The sequence below is a fragment of the Pipistrellus kuhlii genome, unplaced genomic scaffold (assembly GCF_014108245.1).
Source record: "Pipistrellus kuhlii isolate mPipKuh1 unplaced genomic scaffold, mPipKuh1.p scaffold_m20_p_5, whole genome shotgun sequence".
NCBI lineage: Eukaryota > Metazoa > Chordata > Mammalia > Chiroptera > Vespertilionidae > Pipistrellus > Pipistrellus kuhlii.
The window spans coordinates 29,646,239-29,666,980 of NW_023425551.1; the positions used below are offsets into that span (position 1 = coordinate 29,646,239).

The following is a 20,742-nucleotide window of genomic DNA, read 5'->3' on the forward strand; positions in this document are numbered from 1 at the left end:
CGATGGGAAGGCTGGTAAACTGTGCTCCAAATAAGAAAGGAACCAGAAAAGAGAGGACTTGACAGTAGGAGCATTACCTCAAAGTCTGAAGAAGTAAACAGTGTTTTGTGTTGTTGATTCTCTCTGTTCAAGATTCAATTTTAAATGAGAGTTCCCTACTCATTCCTCAGTTGTGCCAGATAAAAGCGATAGAAAGGATTATGATGGAAGTAGCCACCAAAGACTCCTCTTCTCTCATGCTCTCCTCCTGCAGGCTCTCATAATCAAGTGGGTGAATTATTACAATAACCTCTTAATTGGTTTTCTAGCCCCTAATCTAATCTCCAAGTCATTTTCCACATCATCTTTAGCTATCTCTTTAAAACACATGTCATTTTCTTCTATGCCTTGTCTGGTGTAATGTTCATGTCTTATCTTGTTTTAAGTAAAAAATAAATAAATGCTTTTCTTTATGTATTGTACAAGTGGCTGGCATACTTTTGCCTTAGCAGACTCATAAAATGGAAAAGTAGTTTTAGAAAGCAGGGAATACTTAATCTCATGATTAAATGAGCACATTAGTAATCAAGGCAAGGGTCAGAGTAGTCCCAAAACTTTGTATAGGACCTCTCTAAGAGCCTTTCAGAGATCAAAGTCTCATCAGACTAAAAATTACCTCATGGCTCGGCCAGTGTAGCTCAGTGGTTGAGGGTCAATCCAGGAACCAGCAGGACATGGTTCAATTCCCAGTCAAGATACATGCCTGGGTTTCAGGCTTGATTCCCAGTAGGGGGCATGCAGGAGGCAGCCACTCAATGATTTTCTCTCATCATTGATGTTTCTAGCACTCTCCCTCTCCCTTCCTCTCTCTGAAATCCAAAACATATTTAAAATTTTTAAAAATAAAAATTCCCTCGTAACAATAAAATGAGCTGGTCCTCATTTTATCACCAGCATCTAGTCATAGTTGGCACTTAATGAAATGAATAAAGTCTTCATCTCCAGGCCTTCCCTACTTTATATTACAGGCATATCTCAGAGATATTTCCAGTTCATATCCAGACCACCACAATAAAGTTAGTATCACAATAAAGCAAGTATTAATCTTTTTGCTGGTAGAGGGTACTGCCTTCAATTCGCAAAAAAATAAATAAATAAATAAATAAAAATTAAAAAAAATCAACATCTAGAAGCACAATGCAGTGAAATGCAATAAAACAAGATATACTAGGTATACTGGTTAATAATTCGGATTTTTTTTCAATAGATAGAAAAAATATGTTTATATATGTGATTTGATATGTATGCTATTTTGTTGTATTGACAGCAAGCTTCAAAACTTCATATGTCAAATTTGCTGAAGGTGTTTAACATCTTAGATATTTTTATGCTTAAAAATGTCAAATTTCGTGCCCAAATAGAGTGTTTGTGGGAAGTTTTAATTCATTATTTTGAAAAAGTGCTGCTGAATACTTTGGGAAGCTTATTGTGAACATGTTCCATCTCAAGATACTTGTGAATGCTGGTTTAAAGGTGATGATTTCAATGTGAAAGACAAAGAAGTCAGGTCAACTGAAAAAGTTTGAAGACCAACAATTACAAGCATTATTGGATGAAGATGTGTGTCTAACTCAAAAACAACTTGCAAAAAGATTAAACGTTGCTCAACAATTTCCGATCATTTACAAGCAATGGGAAAGATGTTAAAGGAAGGAAAATGGGTGCCACATCAACTGAATGAAAGACAAATGGAAAACCAAAAAGTCATCAGTAAAATGTTGCTTCAACGGCACGAAAGTCTGTTTTGCATCGAATTGTGACTGGTGATGAAAAGCAGATTTATTTTGAGAATCCCAAATGCACAAAATCATGAGTTGATCCAGGTCAACCATCAACATCGACTGCAAGGCTAAACTAATTCAGAAAGAAGACAATGCTCTGTGTTTGATGGGATCAACAAGGTGTGGTGTATTATGAGTTTCTAAAACCAGGTGAATCCATTAATACTGATCTCTACCGACAATAAATAATCAATTTGAACCATTCTTTGATCGTGAAACAACCAGAATGGGACAGAAGACATGGGAAAGTAATTTTGCTTCGTGATGATGCACTTAAAAACCAGTTAAAGACATGTTAAAAGTTCTTGCCTGAGAAGTATTAACTTACCCGCTATATTCAGACCTTGCCCCTTCAGATTACCACTTGTTCCAATGGATGGCACACGCACTTTCTGAGCAGCACTTCAAAACATACAAATAAGTGGAAAATTGGGTCTCTGAATGGTTTGTCTCAAAGCAAAAACAAAAAAGTTCTATTGAGATGGTATCCACAAATTACCTGAAAGACGGGGAAATGTGTAGTTAGCAATGGGCATTACTTTGAATAAAGCACTTACGATGTTTCTCTTGAAATTATAGTGTTTTCTTTGATTACAAAATCTGCTAATATTAACCAATACACCTAGTACATGTACTGTACTATCTCTTAACTGATTTCCTGGTCTGCAATCTGTCTCCCTATCTTCTCACTACCAAATCCTTCCTGTATACCACAGCTAAATCAAGCCAATTATTTGCTCAAAACCTTCCGACTTCCCAATACATGCTTGCCTACTCTAAACTCCTCAGTATTCAAAGCCTTCCATAACCTGGTTCCAACCAATTTTCTTAGGCTCTCTTCTACTCCTTATATTGTCAACCAATCTAGATGAATAAGCTTTCTTTAACATAACTTACTTTTCCTGCTTTTGTTATTTTAATTCCAGTTTTTGGAATGTCTTTCTTCCATGGAGTCTATCCTATCCTACATTCAAAGTCTAGTTATATCTGTAAGTGATCTCAATCTTTCTTAACCCATGACCCACCATCCCAGGCTCTTATTGGTCTTTTTCCCTTGTAGCCCATATATTTTAATCCCCTGGTTAAATATCTTTCTATTTGAAGCTTTTGTTAATGTCTTATTTATATACATATATCATAAGAGTTAAATACATACCTCTTAAATTATCATTGTACAGTTGTATTATTTGTCCTACCAGATTTTAAGAGCCACAAGTTTAGTGATTTACACATAGTAGTGATGAGTAAAGTCTGTTGAACAGATGACTAAATGGATGCCTATAATGTGGGGCTAGTGGTTCAGACTGGTTCCCTTGAGATAGCAGCCAGTGGCTATGCCAGGAACTCCTGAAATGCTGAAATCAAGGGGTATCAAACTTGGCAGCTTGGATCTGGAAGGTGAGTCTAAACCAAAGATGATCAGGTTAAACAGAAAATAAAATGCTATGAAATAAAAAATAAGCATCAAATAAAAAGATCCAAAGATGAAATATAGAGCAAAGGGTATGGTGGAATCAGGCAAAGACACAGTAGAAGCAACAGTAGTTTAATAATAAGCTAATGGGGATCTGGGATGGTGGACTCCTTTAGGGGCTTGTACATAGCATTTACCAAGTCCAAATAAGTGGTTTGCTAGTAAAATGGAGTTGCCTAAGAATCAGAAGTTGGGTTGGCAGCCATTTATCATTTCTAGCAAAGAAACATACTGTAACAGCAAATACAGTGAGATATAAATAGACCTACTTTGAGAGGTAGATTTAATCTGAGCTCCATTTTCTTGCTTCTGCCCTGTGACCTTAATCCAATTCACAAATTTGCACAAGTTCACATTTAAGTTCTAATACATTTTTTACTTCTCTAGATTATGAATAAAGAGAAAATATTTAAGAGATATAATATCACAGTGCCCAATATGAAAACAAAAACTCAAGAATTTTTGTGACATTTTTTAGACATTTAATATGCCAATCAGTTAAACTATAATAAGAACACTATACCTCATAACCACTGACTTTTCTGCATTAATTGTTCTGTTCAGACTGCAAAAATCCCAAGAATATTTTATACAGGTTTCTAAAATAAAAACCTCAAAACTTAAAAATGTAAAACAAAAAATCCTAAATAGAAGAAATGCATATTTTATTGTTGAGAACTCTAAAGGGTTTAATTCCTACAGCTACATTGGCCTAAACAGAATCTGTTTGCCTGTCAGTGTGTAAGGTTGGGTTGAGCAGCTGTCTGCCACACATAGCATTTCCTTGTACTAATTAGCAAGCATTGTGGTGAAGACTAATGTCCACATGAAAAGCACAGCAAAATTCACTTTAAATCCTATTGTAAATGTGCAATAGTCCTCTGCATGGATTGTAAAATAAATTTTGTTATTTGGAAATTAAATTAAATGCTGAATTATGTACTCTTTTAAAGTCAGTATTATTCTTCTTGATATTACTGAGAGAGGATAAACTATCATTAATATATTTGGCAAGAGATATAGAAAAATAAAAAGAATACTTAGCAAGGAGCTAGGTAGCCAGGAACTCACTGACTCTGTGTGGTCTTAGGTAAGTCATTTATTCTAATTCTCAATTTCCTCATCATAAAAGCTAAAATTTCAGTGATTCTTGTGGGAAAGACTGCCTGTGGATATTATGAGTTGGTAGATGTAAGAAGGGAGGGCCTGGATAACAATAGCTACACAACATTTCATAAGGGATTCTGCCAATGGTCTAAATAATTTCCAGGGTCTTTTGCAATTCTAAAAGTCTGCTTTTTACATCCAATCAATGGAATTTTAATAGCTCCTAGCTTTCATCATTATACTCTTCTTATTAATGAATAAATGTATTTTAAGAAATAGAGCCGGGACCGGTTTAGCTCAATGGATAGAGCGACGACTTGGGGACTGAAGGGACCCGGGTTCGATTCCGGTCAAGGGCATGTACCTTGGTTGCGGGCATATCCCCAGTAGGGGGTGTGCAAGAGGCAACTGATTGATGACTCTCTCTCATCGATGTTTCTAACTCTCTATCTCTCTCCCTTCCTCTCTGTACAAAATCAATAAAAATATATTAAAAAAAAAAAAAGAAATAGAGAAGCTGCCTCGAAATGAAAATAACTTACAGTTACTGAATGCTTATCAATTCTAAGGTATTAACTCATTTAATATATGTAGTTCAACCCTCACAACAACATTGTGAGGTAGGTACTAATATTATCATCTGTATATTACAGATGGGAAAACCGAGGCTCAGATAGTAATTTGCCCAAAGTCACAGAGCACGTAAGTTGGGAAACTCATGACAGTACCCACCATTGTTCCCATCCAAACAAGAGGGAAAGGGTATTTTTATAAAATCTGTGTGGTCAGAAATGAGGGAAGGCAGAAACTGGGAAAGACAAGAATGAAAGGGAGCCAAGCCTAAGGCTCTTGGGCCTGAGTTACAACTAAAGTCTACTTGGATTCACAAAAGCTTCTCTGAAAAGGGTGAATATCCCTAGGAATGATTTTCCTTTAATTATCATTTCATTCCATTATGTTTGAGACATGTTCTTTTTGACTGATCAAATATTAATTTGTGTTGGCATATCAAATGTGAGGTTCAGATGGTAGAGACTAATACACCATAAAGATAACCTTCCCTTCCCAACAGTATGAAGAGTGATCTAACTCAGTGTTTCCCAAACTTCTCTCATGATGAGAATCACCTGGTGGAGTTGTTAAAATACAGATTCCTGAATCCCAACTAAGAAGTGCTAAACTAGAATTTTTGGGAACATATAGGTAAAATTGTATACTTAACTAGTGCTCTGTCTTAGATTCTAGTTTAGCACTTCTTAGTTGGGATTTAGAAATCTGTAGTTTAACAACTCCACCAGGTGATTCTCATCATGAGAGAAGTTTGGGAAACACTGATCTAACTGAAGTTTGTGGTCCTGACTGTGCAATATTAAATGCCAATCCGCACAGCAATTCTACCTTTTCTGTCTGGATGCACATAGCAATCTGGGTATAGGAACCCAGTTAGAGCTGGTGTCTTGCCAGATTAGTGATAGGAAATCAACAAGGCAAAGGAGATGTGGTTCCTGCCAAGAGAGTGGTAAAGTAACTTTAAAATAGAATGCAGCTGGAGATCAAAGGAAGTGAAGGCAGGAGAAGACTGATAGGGATAAGAAAGAAAACTGTGGACTGGAGGTTCCAAGCCAGAGAAATCTGAGAAGGGTGAAGAAGAGTGGGGAAGAGCACTGGAAATGGGATTCAGGAAACGGAGGGCAGTTGTACTGGAAGTAACTGAGTGAGAAAGCTAGGATGGAAGTTCTGGACAGAGAATATGAAAGCTGCATTTACAAGGTTATAGATGAAACAGATTGGGTGTATGACAAGTTCCATGGTGAGAGAACATAAGCAAGTGGCTGAAGATCACTGGAGACAGCATGTCAAGGAAATCTGAGACTGATGCTTGGAGGGCTGTCTACTTGGGTGATGAATTCATTCAGTATGAGGGCAGGAGTTAAGGTAAAAACGAGACTGTAAGTCATGTGTCAGTCGTTAATAAATTTAGTCTTGAAAGGCTAGGTATGGCTTAGTAAATACTGTGTATTCCAAAAAGGGAATGCTTCTGCCTTACCTTCGAGCTTTTAGTCTAAAAACAATTCATACAGATGCAGAAATAAGTAGCAGCTTTAAGAAAAATGAGTTGCCTTTAATTTTTAAGACTAATCTTTGCTCCACTTTTCAGACTTGGTAAGAATATCTGCTTCACATTTTCATTCTAAGGCTAGGTTTTCTCTGCTAAAATATCATGGAGTGAAATCAACAAGCAAGAAAAATCTCAGTTCCCTGCTCTCATACATTTTTGGAATAAATGTGTTTAAAGTAAATTATACCTTATCACCTGAGATCTGACTTAAATACATCTGATGAGACAAGTTCCCCAATACTCATATATATATGAGTATTGGGGAACTTTTTTTTAAGTAATTTTTTTTAAGTATAATCTTGATAGTACAGGATGGCATGCTATTTACTGACAGACTAACCTTTACAAAAACTTCCACCTTCAACAAGTTGAAATTATTGTTACTAATCCTTCAGAATGTCATTGTCTGCCTCAAAAAGCAGCATGTTTTGTCCAAGTCATACAGAAGTGGCTAGATGGGCACCATTTGGTTACCAAATGGTGCAATGCAGAGGGCAGGGAAAAACTATTTCTGCAGTGTGTGTTACTGTGCAAGGAAAACAAGGAAATGTCAAATATGATTCCTAATGTCAAGAAGCTTATAACTTATTGGTCAGTTACATAATGCTTGAGGCCAGAGGCATACCTTACATTTTTAAAATCACCCACGGTATCAAACGTAAGCGTTTATAGATATCAACAAGAAGTTAATATAAAGTGGAATCAACAGTAGAACAAGTTTAGAATTAAGAAATAGAATACACATTTAATATAGGTGAGAGAAAGAAATAACAGTTGAGCTAGTATCACTGTAATCTATGAAAAATTTTGCTCCTATTCTAACTTTACATTTTTATTTTGGGAATGTAGCGACATGTAGTAGGAATTCCCTATTCCTATCATTGAAATATTTAGGGAAGAAAAGAACCAGGTCAGCTTTTCCTAGAGGCAGGAATTAGAGGTCAGGCTTATTTTGTGTTAGGACATCTAGAGTGGCTTAACTGCCGAAACTGGTTTGGCTCAGTGGATAGAGCATTGGTCTGTGGACTGAAAGGTCCCAGGTTCTATTTCCGCGACCAGGCCAGCAGCAGGGGGCAGTTAGGGATGACTAGGCCAGTAGGGTGGGCAGTTAGGAGAGATCAGGCCAGCATGCAGAGGCAGTGAGGGGCAGTCAGGTCGGGGGGCGGGGCAGTTTGGGGTGACCAGGCAGGTGAGCAATTAGGAGCCAGCAGTCCAGGATTGTGAGAAGTCTCTGTCCAGAACTTCCATCCTAGCTTTTTCCCTCAGTTACTTCCAGTACAATCATCCTCCGTTTCCTGAATCCCATTTTTATACACTTGGAGATCCGGCCTAAACTGGGAGTTGGACATCCCCCAAGGGGTCCCAGATTGGAAAGGGTGCAGGCTGGGCTGACCCTCCCACCACCTGTGCATGAATTTCGTGCACCAGGCCTCTAGTAACAATATATAATCCAAGAGGAGAAGGGTTTCAATAACAAGTTGGTTAATAGTTTAACATGCTTAAAAGGGCTGTTGCTTAAAGGTTGTTTCCTTGGCTATCTGGGACAGAATGCAGGGTTAAACCACTCAGCTGCCTCCTGCATGCCCCACACTGGAGATTGAGCCTGCAACCCAGGCATGTGCCCTGACCAGAAATTGAACCAGCAACCTTTTGGTTCCTGGGCAGTTACTCAATTGTTGGGCGAATAAAATATATATATATTTAATGGTTTTCTATTTAAGACCTTTTATTATTGAAAAACATACATTTTATTGAGAAGGTAAAGTGTTGATCTGTATCTACACATCTGAGACTAGTCTTTCCTGGCCCCTGGAATGTGTATGTAAAATGAGGATCAAAGCCCAGAAGAGTTCACTATCAATAACAAAGATTACCCTGGCCGGTGTGGGCTGTTGGTTGAGCATCACCATCCAGTGCACAGAAAGGTCTCCGGTTCAATTCCAGGTCAGGACCGGTCCTCCCAACAGGGTGAGTGTGGGAGGCAATCAATCTATTGATGCTTCTCGCTTTCTCCCTTCCCCTCTAAAACCAGTAACAACATAATTTTTAAAAATAACAAACATTATTTGTGAAGTCTTCCTAGAATGTGACTTAACTTTGAAAAGTGCTGTGGGCCTTTGGAGCCAGGGAAAACTACTCTTAAGATTTGCTGCTCTATATAGACACCTTGTTTCTGAGATTTGGGATTTTAATTGGACATCACCCTGTGTGTTTGGTCTCTTCCTTCCTAGCCATGATCTACTGGAAATGTTCCAATATAAATTCTAGATAGGATATTTAAATGAGGGTCCTGGAGAGCTTCAGCATCAGATCTAATATTGCTCTTTTCTGAAAGCTTCTTTCATTTTTTGTTCCTCAAACATCATCTTTAATTTATAGGCTCATTGGTCTCTCCCTTAAAACTATTACTGATAATTTATGGAAGTAGGAGAGCTGAGAGTTGTTTTTAATACGTTTTGCTTCTCCTTGTAACAGAGAAGATTAATTGGTTAAAAAGATGAGAACAGAGAGATATTCAGCTCACACCACAATGATTAATTTGACTTCCCTTTAGTTTAAAAAAGAGAGAAAAAAACCCTTTTAGCAAAAAAAACAAAAAACTTTATTTACCATTCAGGCAATACATATTTATGTGGCTACCTTATACCCATGCAGGTATTTAAATAAATTGCATAAAGTTTTATGAGAGTGGTTATAGAGTTGATAGCAATTGCCTCCAGGGTTTGCCCTACTTACTTAAGCCTTCCAATCCCTTCAGCTAATTGATAAGGAAAGAAAGATGGTTCCCACTGCTTTTCTGTGGTTCTGTTCTTTTTCTTAACTGCCAGAAATTGCCATCTATCTCGAATCAATTACCACTTATAGGTATGTGACACATAAAACCCACAGATCACCTTTATTTTTATTTTATATATTTTTAATTTCAGAGGGGAAGAGAGAGGGAGATAGAAACATCAATGATGAGAGAAAAATCATTGAGTGGCTGCCTCCTGCAAGCCCCCTACCGGGGATTACCTGCAACCTGGGCATGTGCCCTGACCAGGAATTAAACCATGACCCCTGGTTCATAGGTTGTTACTCAACCACTGAACAACACCAGCCAGGCTCCACGGATCACCTTTAAACTTTCATCCCAAATATTTGTTTCCTCACCAATGTAGGTAGTATCATTTTTCTGACAATGGGGGAAAATCACTATAATTCTGATATCCCGAATATGCAAATTTTTATTTATTTATTTATTTAACTTGACTATATATTTTGCTCTACTTGAGAATCACTATCAAAAACTGTACAAGACCTGCCGAGACCGGTTTGGCTCAATGGATAGAACGTCGGCTTGGGGACTGAAGGGTCCCGGGTTCGATTCCGGTCAAGGGCATGTACCTTGGTTGCGGGCATATCCCCAGTAGGGGGTGTGCAAGAGGCGGCTGATCAATGACTCTCTCTCATCGACGTTTCTAACTCTCTATCTCTCTCCCTTCCTCTATGTACAAAATCAATAAAATATATTAAACAAAAAACTGTACAAGACCTTCCCTGGATCTATAAGATTATGGTTCCTGGCTGTAAACAGTGGAGTCCACTCTAGTTCAGTGGCGAGCAGTCATTCCTCTGTGGGGGCACTTCATCACAGTGGCATGCACTCTCAGGGACCAGGGATGTTGAATATCCTGCGCAATGAACCGTTTCATTCAAAATACCAAGAAAAGCCCCTGGAGAAACACAGAACTCAGAATCAAGTTCACACGTATGCCAACTGTGCGGTCAGATGGGCCCAGTGCTTGATTTAATGCTCTGCAGTCACCATTTTGAAAATCTTGATACCTTTGTGTTTGAACGTCTATTTTACAAATGAAGTCCAGTGGTACAATGCATCATATACACAAGCAGAGGCGGCGAGGAATGTGTCCTTTCTTCCTTGCCACCCTGTTTGGATACAGTCTTCATGATCCCGCATAAGCACAGGATTCTGGTGGACCTATGACGTATAAGAACTCTGAAGTCACAGAGTGAGTACAAGGTAAGCATATTACACCTATGACTGATTTAATAGAGGTGCTGACAGCTGACAGAGAAAATCATTGAGTGGCTGCCTCCTGCAAGGCTATGATTTCCATTGGAACCAGACCATGCTTCAGGTATAGAAAGAAGGCAAGGCATCCTAACAAAGTGAGAAAAAAAACCTGTCGTACCCTTTCTTATTTGGGCATTACCTTTTACACCGAAAACGGTGCCATAGAAGGAAGGTGTCAGGTAGGGCAGTCCATAGTTGCTTTTCCTTTTAGGCCTTCCTTACCCAGGTTAGTAGATGTGTGCCAATCAAGAAGGGAAATAAAAACAGCCGTGTTGGTTTTGTGCAGCATTTACACTGTTCTGATAAGCACGAAATACATATATGCATGTACAAGCTATGAAATATGAATTGTGTAATTCCCATGTATGAGTTAAATGCCCTTATATTTGCATTTATAAATGGCATTGCACAATATGAAAATGAATGGTAAAATTTATCCTAATAATTTAAAACTCAAATTTTTCTTTACTTAGAATGGCATTAAAAACCAAATAGAAAAATCATGACAAGTTAAAGGAGAGATGACAAGACAAAAAAACACCAACTTTATATTTTAGGATATATGGCACTTTTTCCCTGCCTTTTGAACAAAGGACCCCACATTTTTCATTTTGCTCTGAACCTCACAAATTATATAGCTTGCCATGACTGAACTAGTTGAAACAGAAATGACTTGAAGGATAGTATTTAGCTCACAGATCTCTGGGCGCTAAATACATAGCTAGAAACAACATTCAGGAAGAAACAAACTAGGAAGGACACTCATCTCACATCACAGAAACCTATCCCAGCACCACCTGCCAGTCAGCACCTGTAACTCTAAAAATGGATGTCAGAACTCCCCCCAGCTACTCAGAAGAACCAGACACCTTTGCCATGGTGTTTGCCAGAAAATCCCATCTCCCTGAGTGAAGTTGAGGCATCATTTTGCTCACTTTCACAACCAGGTTTTGAATGGGTGCATCTGATTGCTGGAAATTAGGTCATATTTAGTGATACTGCTGAAGCTATGTCATTATCATTAGCATCTTCTTTAATTAACTCCACATACAGTGAAGTGACTTCAGTAGCTTAGGGTTATTCACACCATGAAAAGTGGCCAGTGCTACAAATCAGGATCTTTCCCCTCCCCCAGCTACTGTTGAAGATTCACTAGCACTTCATTCATCTCAGGCCAGCATTCTTGTTGCAATTGAGTCTGGAACCTGTAGTTTTTATTTTCTAAGCTTCTAAAGTACAAGAAAGCGAGCTAAAAGGGTTGGATGGGTAGTAAGTCATCTTACAGTATCTGCCAGAAAATTATGGTAGCCATTGCTTTCTGTGCTAGGGTATAAATTGCTAACAGGCAGAAGCTAACAGACATTGCACAGTATTGGTGCAGAAAGCTGGGAAGACTTTTACTACAGGCATGCATGGCAATGTGAGCATAGGTCACACGATGAAAATACATTTCTAAGGTGCTAGACCACATGTGTCAAACACAAGGCCCGCGGGCCAAATCCGTCCCGCCAGGCCTTGCAATGTGGCCCGCACCGCGCTGTCATCACTGCCCTCCGCTGCGTTTCCATCACAATGACAGTTTATGACTGTTCAGTAAACCATTCGGCCCGCGATTTAGGCTGGATTTTAGATTTTGGCCCCTTCTCTGATTGAGTTCGACACCCCTATGCTAGACTATAATCTCTATAATGATAGGGACCATGTGTGTTCTGCTTCTTACTATATCTCAAATCACCTGGCAAATAGAAGCCACTCAACAATAACAACTAAAAAGGAGGTACTTTAAGGATATTAAATGTAAAGTTCAATTTTGGCATTTCTCATATTGCATTAAATAAGACAATTTCAAATGATTTTACTGTTTTTAGGTGAGTTAAACTTCTGAAACTCAAGTTTATGATACTTTCACATACATTCTCATTTGAACCTTAAAACATTTCTGAGAAGTTAAAACAGGAATTACTATCCATTTCATAGATGAGGAAACAAGCTCCAAAAAAAAATAGTGATCTGATCAAACTCGTTTTTCATTCTGATTCAAAATTCCAGAGTTCTTTCATACTTCAAGAGAATATATTTATTTAACACATTTTATAGTGATTAATTAGGGGAGTATTACCAGGTTTTCAGTTGAACATCCACTTAAACTCAATACAGGCAATGAACACACTATCCTAGTTTCGTGCTGCAAATATTTTTCAAGAGTGACTATTCTTCCCTTGGAGTTCTAGGATTGGAACTGTGGTTGCCTTTTCTTAAAGTAACTGATTTTGATTCAAGGAGGAGGAGGAAAGAAACACTTTTCTAGAAATAGCTAATCTGTGAAGTGGATGCTTTTTACCTTTTTCTAGTTAGGAATAGAATTAACTTAAATATTATGGATCTATTTTATTATAATACTAGAGGCCCGGTGTACAAAATTCGCACTGTTGAGGGGGGTACCTCAGCCCAGATTGGGAGAGGGCGCAGGCCAGGCCAAAGTTCCCACTGGTGCACTATCGGGATTGTGGAGGGATGCGGGAGGTTGGCCAGCTGGGAAGGGACCAAGGGAGGATTCCAGGGCGTGTCAGGCCTATCTCACTCAGTCCCAATGGGCCAGACCCCAGCAGCAAGCTAACCTTCTGGTCCGCGTGCCTATCTCCTGGTGGTCAGTGCACATCATAGCCAATGGTTGAGCAGCCTTAGCGTATCATTAGCATATTACGCTTTGATTGGTTGAATGGACGACCAGACACTTAGCATATTAGGCTTTATTATATAGGGCAGTACAGAGATTCTCAATCATACATTATTTGAGAATTGTGAATGTGGTGGGTGCAGTTACCAACAATACATATTCCTAGGGGCCCGTCCCAAAAAATGTGATTTTGTAAGGGCCAAATATTCAACTTTAAAGAACACTCCAGTGCCAGAGAATGCTATGAGAACCGCTGGTATTGTACATCTGACATTCAGCTTGTGCAAAATACTTATTTTGGCAGAAAATGCATTTTAACATGGGTGATTATTTTTAAATCACTCCCATAGCCTTCTAAAACTTAAATTTAAGAGGTTATGCATCTTAAAAATATTAGGCCATTTCCTACATATTAGAATTCTTGCCACCTATATTTATAATCATGCTCGGAGCTTGAAAACTGCAGGCTAATTTACTGTGGTAATCAGTCTCAAATCCCGTGGAGCATATATTTATATTAGCATTTTGTTACGGAATTCACAGGCAGCTTCTTACCAGCAATCTGATTTTGAGCCTTTCGATTTTAAAATGTGAAGAACCACAATGGTTTTCAATGAGGACCTCTCACAGCACTTCAGATGGGAACCTACTAACCGTTAAGAGACACCGGTAGTGTGGAAGAATGAGCACTGATTTGGGAAGATTGAAAATGACGGTCAAAAATACTAATTCGGTGGTGGCACAGCTCATCTTGGAAATCATGGTTTCTGCCTCCTACCGCTTTCATCTTCTTGTTGGGAAGAAATCCTTATGGATTTTTTTATTATGTGAAATTGTTTCAGTCTAGGAAACGGAGGTCCTAGGATAGCAAATTTTTTGTTCAAGGTCACGCCCATTATGAGTAACCAAGTCAGACCAAAAAAAACCCCACAAACAAAAAAACCTTATCGGTTCCAATATCATGGACTAACCAGCAGCATGGTATTACCCCTTTTCTTCTTCCGGATTTCAAACTGCATTCCCTACTCCGCCCCCCGCCCCCGCCCCCTTTGACTAAAGTTGTTTGGTCCAAAGGCCCTTCCCCGCCGCGTTTGGCTTTCCGCCTCCGGATAGGAGAGCCTGGCACCTGTTAATGAATAACAACACCGCGAGAGAGTCGTCCGCATCCGACACGATGGCTTTCATGGGCAGAATATTTCTCGGAAAGGCGGCAAACCCTACATTCCTCTGGGGGCGGGGGGCGGGAGAGGAGGGAAGGCACCCGTAGCTGACATGTCCCGACTTGTTCACGCGCACGCCCGGGGCCAGTGCCCTGACCCGAGGTGCACATCACGGGAGGATCTACCCGGGCGGAGGGAGAGGGAGGGGCGGAAGGAAAACACGGGGGAGGGCATTCCGGCGCACGGGCTCTGCCAGCTGCAGGCAGAGCTGAGCTGAGCGGAGCCGGACGGGCATTAACCTCCCCGGGAGGCCGGACGGGACGCTGCGCAGCGGGAGGCTGAGCGTGGCAGCGCGCGCCGCGCGTCCCGGCCGCGCCCCCCGGGCGGCCCCTTTTATAGGCCGCAGCCCGCGCTCTCGCGCGCCCCCGCCCCTCCCGCGAGGCCGCAGCGGCACGAGATCTGCGCCTCCACCCGCTCGCTCCCTCCCCCGCGGGCGGGCGGGCGGGGGGGCGGGTTTCCTTACCTTGTAAAGCGCCGTCTCCGCGCCTCCCCCCACGCCTTCTCTGCGGGGCGCGAAATGGCGGCCGGCGAGGCGAGCGCGAGCGCCGCAGCCCCGGGAAATCCCGCCCAGCCGCCCCAACGGCCCTGAACACGGGCGCCCCCCGACACCCCCCTCCCGCAAGCCCCTCCGAGCCCATCCATGACATCGGCGCTCCACCGCCCCCTCCCTCCGCTGTCCCTCACCCAGGTGGCCGTGCCCACCGGCCGAGTCATCGATCCCCCGCCTCGGGCACGGGCCCCCCGCTCTCCACCGGCCTCCTCCCTCGCTGCGTGCCCGCGGGCGGGGAAGAAAACACCTTTCCCCGCCGCCGGGGTGTCCCGCTCGGGCGCCTTCCCTCCCGCCCCCGCTCCTTCCCTTTCCCGCCGCGTCCCCTCCCCCAACTACTCGCGGCGCTCCCTCCCTCCCTCCATCACACACACCGCCTCCTCCTCCTCCCCCTCCCCTCCTCCAGTGGTTGCGTCCGTGACATCATCATCATGGCAACAAGAGCTGCAGCCTGGGACCGAGGAGCCCGTGTGATTCCCGGCGGCGGCGGACGCGGCGGAGGCAGCACCAGCACCGACGGAAGCGCGAGGGCTCGTCTTCTCCGCTCGCCCCTCACCGGCTGCTCCTGAGGAGGCGGCGGCAGCAGCGCCGACCTCGCCCGCCCGCCGCCGCCGCCGCCGCCGCTCCAGGTGTCCGCGCCCGGGGAGGGGGCCGCCGCGGAGGCGCGGGGACGCCGCTGCGGAAGGCACCGCCGCCGCCACTGCTGCTGCCGCTTCCAGGTCGCCGCCGGCGGGGAGGCGGCGGCGGCGGCGAACATGTTTTCAGTGCGGATAGTGACTGCCGACTACTACATGGCCAGCCCGCTGAAGGGGCTGGACATCTGCCAATCCCCTCTCACGCAGGCCCCTGTCAAGAAGGTGCCGGTGGTGCGAGTCTTCGGAGCGACCCCGGCAGGTAAGCGGGCGCGGGGCGCGGGGGGCGGGCGGGAGCCGGCGGGGCGCCCGGGCTGCCCTCCCCGCCGCGCACACGCGCGCGCTCGCCGCCGCCGCCGCCGCCGGCCCTCTCCGCGGAGCGGTGCCGCGGCTCCCTCCCCTCCGCCCTCGCCTTTCCCTCCGTGCGTGACAAGAGGCGCCACAATGTGGATCCGCGGGAGCGCGGCGCCCCCTCTCCCCCAGCCCCCAGGGCAGGCGGCGGGCGCCTGGTGTTTACACTGCGCGCGGCGGCGGAGTGCGGGACCCACGCGCCGGGCGGCGGCGGGGGGAGTCTGCGCCCGCCAACCCTGGAGGCCGGGCCAGGTGGCCGGCCGCGCCACGACCTGCGGGGACGGGTTCCCGGGGCCCCCGCTCCGAGGTCGGTCGCTGGTGGGACCTCGAACTCCCCCAGGGGCCCCCCGAGTGCCCCTCTCCGGAGGCGGCTTTAGGAGGCGCGGGGAAGTGTCAGCTCCGCGCCGCCGCCTCTCCCCGGCGCTCTCCCCGCCCCTCCCTCCCGGAGACGCGGTCGGCTGGAGAGTGGCGCCCGGGGCCAGAGTCTCCGTCTCCTCGGACGGACTGGCAGTGTGGCTCCGCTGGCCGCGTGTGCAGGTCGTGACTCCGCCGAGTTCACCGCCTGCAGGGCTGGGGGCGGGGCGGCGCCTTCAGGTGCAGTGCCTTCGGGGGAGCTCGCGTCCGTCCGTGGGCAGTGGGAAATGCGGGTTCGGGGTGCCCTAGGTGAAACCTCTCGCTTAATAGCGTACATTTCTTAGGGACCAACGCTACACCGAGCAGCACAGACATTGCACATGCCCCTACGCCGGGTTGTAGAGCTGCCTTGAGTACATTGCACGTATATTTACAGCAGCAGCAGCAACAACAAAACTATCTTTGAAGAACGAGGTGGGGACGGACAAAGGCTCCTTTCTCAAGCTTTTGGGGGTGTGTGTGTGAAAAATATCAATAGGATAGTGGCCAAATTTAAAAGCTGTTGTTGGTGGTTGTGCTTTCCTACATGCTTTCCGAACTGCCTGCATGAAATAACGGAGCTGCCTTGGGAAAGGGAGGATCTTCCAGCTGTGTGTTGTCCTGTGGGGTTTTGGATAGCAATTCCCACTTGATGCTCCTTGCCCTAATCACCCATTCATCTTACCACCGTTTCTGTAGACGGCCACCATCACAGAGCTCCTTTCTCCCCACACAAGCACTCCTTCCAAGCAGTTATCTTTTAATGGGAATTCTCTTTGTTAAAAATGTCAAGGTTGTTAGTGTGATTTGGTAATTTCTTTTTAAAATAGTGAAAAAAGATTTTGGTGATAAAGACCTTGCAAGATGGGGGGAATTTGAGTGCTGTTAACCATTTGTTGAAAATGTAACACTTTAAACTTTGGAGGCTGGAAAATGGAGGCAATGAAAATGTGTTCTGAGGGATAGATTCTCTGCCCTTTTGAATATAGTGGTATGGTATGGTCTTTGTGTCTAATTGAAATTTCAGTGTAATATACTATTTGTTATTCAGGTGCAGAGAATGAATAACATAATGACGTTGATACAGCTATGTTCAGCCAGATTTCCAAATTATAAATGGACATGTTCATAGGATATGCTGTGGCATTTCTGTGTATTGCAGTTTGCATAATTGGAATACTTTTCTATAAATGTTTTTTTTACACCCCCCCCCTCTACACAAGTCATTAATTATGTATCCCTCAGTGATTTTCAAGCTCTGTTTTATAAAAAAGTTTTGTTTGTGGAAGTAAATAAATTTTACTATAAGCTAGCAATAATTCTATGACGTGAAAAAGCGGTCCTTAAATAAAGAATTTGTACTTTCGTGTTTCTCAGTATTTAAAAAATATACATATGTAAACTACTTTATGATAATAAACATTTATATCTTCTGGACATCTTACAGTAAATTACACCACCCCCCACCAAAAAACAAACAAACACCATACTATTTTGTTAAACTTCATCTTGAAATATATAATATAAATTAATATAAAAGTAAGATTTTTTTGTACATATATTGAGAATATAAAACTTGCTACAGAGAAACCCATACTTCAACTTGTTAAGGATTATCACATTGAATTTGCTGTAAGTATAGTTTAAAATTTTTTCTCTCAACAGGTGAAAAAATTTGAAGTCACTGGAATACATTTAGAGTTTACAGCTTTCAGAAATCAAGCCTGCATTTTTAACATGTCCAAAACTCCCAGTGAAGTTAGCATTAATTAATAAACAAAAGCTGTGTAATTATCTGATTCTGAATTCTTTCTCCAAAGAAAACTTCCAGGCTACCTAATAAAATAAAATTTGAAAATAATTAATAAAAAAGGGAGGTCAGTCTGGCTTAGTAAAAATCTGAATGCTGCATTTTTTAATGAAGACACTGTTTGAAAGTACAAACTATGTTTATAGATTTATGAATTAGTAGATTAACAAAAAAAAGTGTAATACCTGATAAACTATGCTAATAAAGTACCATACTTAAGTCTCATATGTAGTAATTAATTTTGGAAGTCTTTAATTCTTTATCTTGGTTTGGAGACAAGGTGTTTCAAAACTTAAGTTTGCTTTACAAATGAGATTCTAAAAGCAGCAGCAGGAGAAATTTTCTTCCCCCAAAAGTGGTGATTTCATATTTATATTATAATTTCTGACCTGATTGGTTTATTATATTTTTACTAGTTCAGTTTTTCTGTTATTGCATGAAAATTATTTTTCTGCTTTAGAAAACAGTCCAGTTGACCTGATTGTCCTGTATTTTTTTGTTGTTTTTAGTGCATATCTTAAATTATTTAAGAAACATATTAAATGTCTTAGTTTTAAAAAGCTCCCATATCTTAAGTTTGTGAAATTTGAAAAAGTATTTAAAAGTGGCATATTCAAATTTGAATGATAAATCCTTACTGATTTAAACCTTGTTGACTGAAGATATTGATACCTGAGAGAATCAGTTAAATTTTCTTCATCTGAGTGGAATGGAATTACTACTACTACTACTATCATTATTACTACTTAGAAAAAAAAACACCCTCTTCTGCTTTTCTTTTAGTCATTCTTTAAGTGTCTTAAACATTGTTTTGACATAACAATGTATTGAGCAGTATAACAACATTTTGGTAGCTTGTTTAATGGAGGGGGAAGTAAGGTTATAAATAACTTAAGTACAAGACTGTTTTTTCAGGCTTCATTGTGAGGAGCTGACTCAGGTGGACCTGGGAATCTGTCCAGTTTCCACATCCCAACTCTAGCTTAGTTGCTGGATGTATGTTGAGTTTAGATGGCTCTCTCTCAGCACCAAGTTAAACAGAATTACACTTTCAGAAAGCTTTCCTGCTGAGATGCAGAGTAGGAGTAAATAGAAGAGTGTAGGGTGAGTGAGATGTTCACAAAGCAGTTAAAGTAGGCCAAACAGACTGATAGAGGGAGCTGCATGTCTTTAAGATTATTGTAAGGAACTCTGCCAGTCCCCTAAGTCTGTCCAGCTAGTGAAAATTCTGGTAGATGTTCTAGATGCTAACTGTAAAACATGAAATCAGATGTTTCAACTTAAGAACTTGGTAATTCTGAAATGCTTTATAATTTATGTTGTTGCTTAATAACCTCAGTTTTTTGGTAAATTTGTGAATTATTAAAGAAGTTTGAGATGATTACAGTTTTTAAAGCTATGGCATTTATCAACTCAAATTATAAATATAATAATTTCTCTAATACAGTCTTGTTTGTTCATAGCCTCTTTTTGCTAACCCATTTAAAAATATTTTAAGATTATATAACACCTATTTGATAAAATTACTAGAAAGATGAGTACTACTGAGATTTAGTGATTTGCCACAAACAAAATTAGTCACTTTATTTAGTAGGTATTTGAAGTCCTGAGAAGAAAATTTTATTAGCTTTCTGTATTATATTTGATTTAAAGTAACAATCAGTAAATCAAAGGCTTAATCAGGAGCCTCTTAAGTCTGTGGACACAGTAGAATCTGGTAATATGCAATTCCATTCATTCAGTGAACAGTTAATGAGAACCTGCTGTGTAATATTTAGCTATTTTTTTAGGTGCAGTTGTTTTGAACAACTTTTACCCTCCAGAAGCTTACAGTGTGGTAGAGATGATAGATATGTAGACATAACTCAAACATAGTTTGAAATATAATAGACATGTGTATAAGAGCCAGGCCTCAAAGAAGGACATGATTAGTGACATGTTCTGGTGGCAGAAAGGGGAGTCAGGGAAGGCTTCATGAAGGAAGTATGGATTAAGTCATTTTAAAGGAATTTTAAAAGAATTTTAAAATTCTGATAGAGGAACAGATACAAGGTAATTTATAAGTGAAATTAAAATTGCTCTTGGCAGGGCAGCTTGGCAATGCATGTCAGAATCCTTGAAATGCTATTTTTTGACCCAATTTCAGTTTTAGGGATTTTAATCTATGAATGTAAATCTTTGGGCAAAGTCTGATTATCTTTTGAATCCATCTACTTTTCATTATTCATTACCACCCTAGTCTAAACTAGCTTTTTGGGGATGCATTTGCAACAATAGCCTCCTAATCTTGGCCTACCCCAGTCCATTTTGTTTCCTTCTAGTCTATTTTCTACATTGTAATGAGAGGGATCTTTTCAAAATACAAACCTGATTATATCACCTACCACTTGATAGGCTTCAGAAGCTTTCCATTGCCTTTAGGATAAGGACAAAGCTACCTATCTTGTGTGGTGGCATCTACATGTCTTATAAGGTCTTGCATAATCTGGCCCCTACCTTTCTATTCAGTCATGA

General features: G+C 41.7%; 1 protein-coding gene and 1 long non-coding RNA gene across 16 annotated transcripts in view; one reads left to right on the forward strand and one right to left on the reverse strand.

The window, feature by feature from the left end:
* Positions 1-9,696: 9,696 nt before the first annotated feature.
* LOC118705634 lies at positions 9,697-12,058 on the reverse strand. The gene is made up of 3 exons (XR_004983746.1): positions 10,738-12,058; positions 10,056-10,502; positions 9,697-9,821 (listed from the first exon to the last, which is right to left on the reverse strand). It is a non-coding gene; the product is annotated as an uncharacterized LOC118705634 (long non-coding RNA).
* Positions 12,059-14,698: 2,640 nt separating this feature from the next.
* REV3L (REV3 like, DNA directed polymerase zeta catalytic subunit) overlaps positions 14,699-20,742 on the forward strand; it is a 138,507-nt gene continuing 132,463 nt past the window's right edge. For 2 of the 15 annotated variants that reach the window (XR_006740071.1, XM_045573096.1), the window contains exon 1: positions 14,707-15,936. Coding sequence is in view for 14 of the 15 variants with exons in the window: in XM_045573096.1 (XP_045429052.1) it covers positions 15,798-15,936 (139 nt within the window). In the remaining variant the exon portion in view is untranslated. Of the gene's footprint in view, positions 15,937-20,742 lie in introns of all 15 variants that reach the window. The other 13 variants (XM_045573088.1, XM_045573092.1, XM_036414529.2 and 10 more) reach the window with 10 other exon arrangements.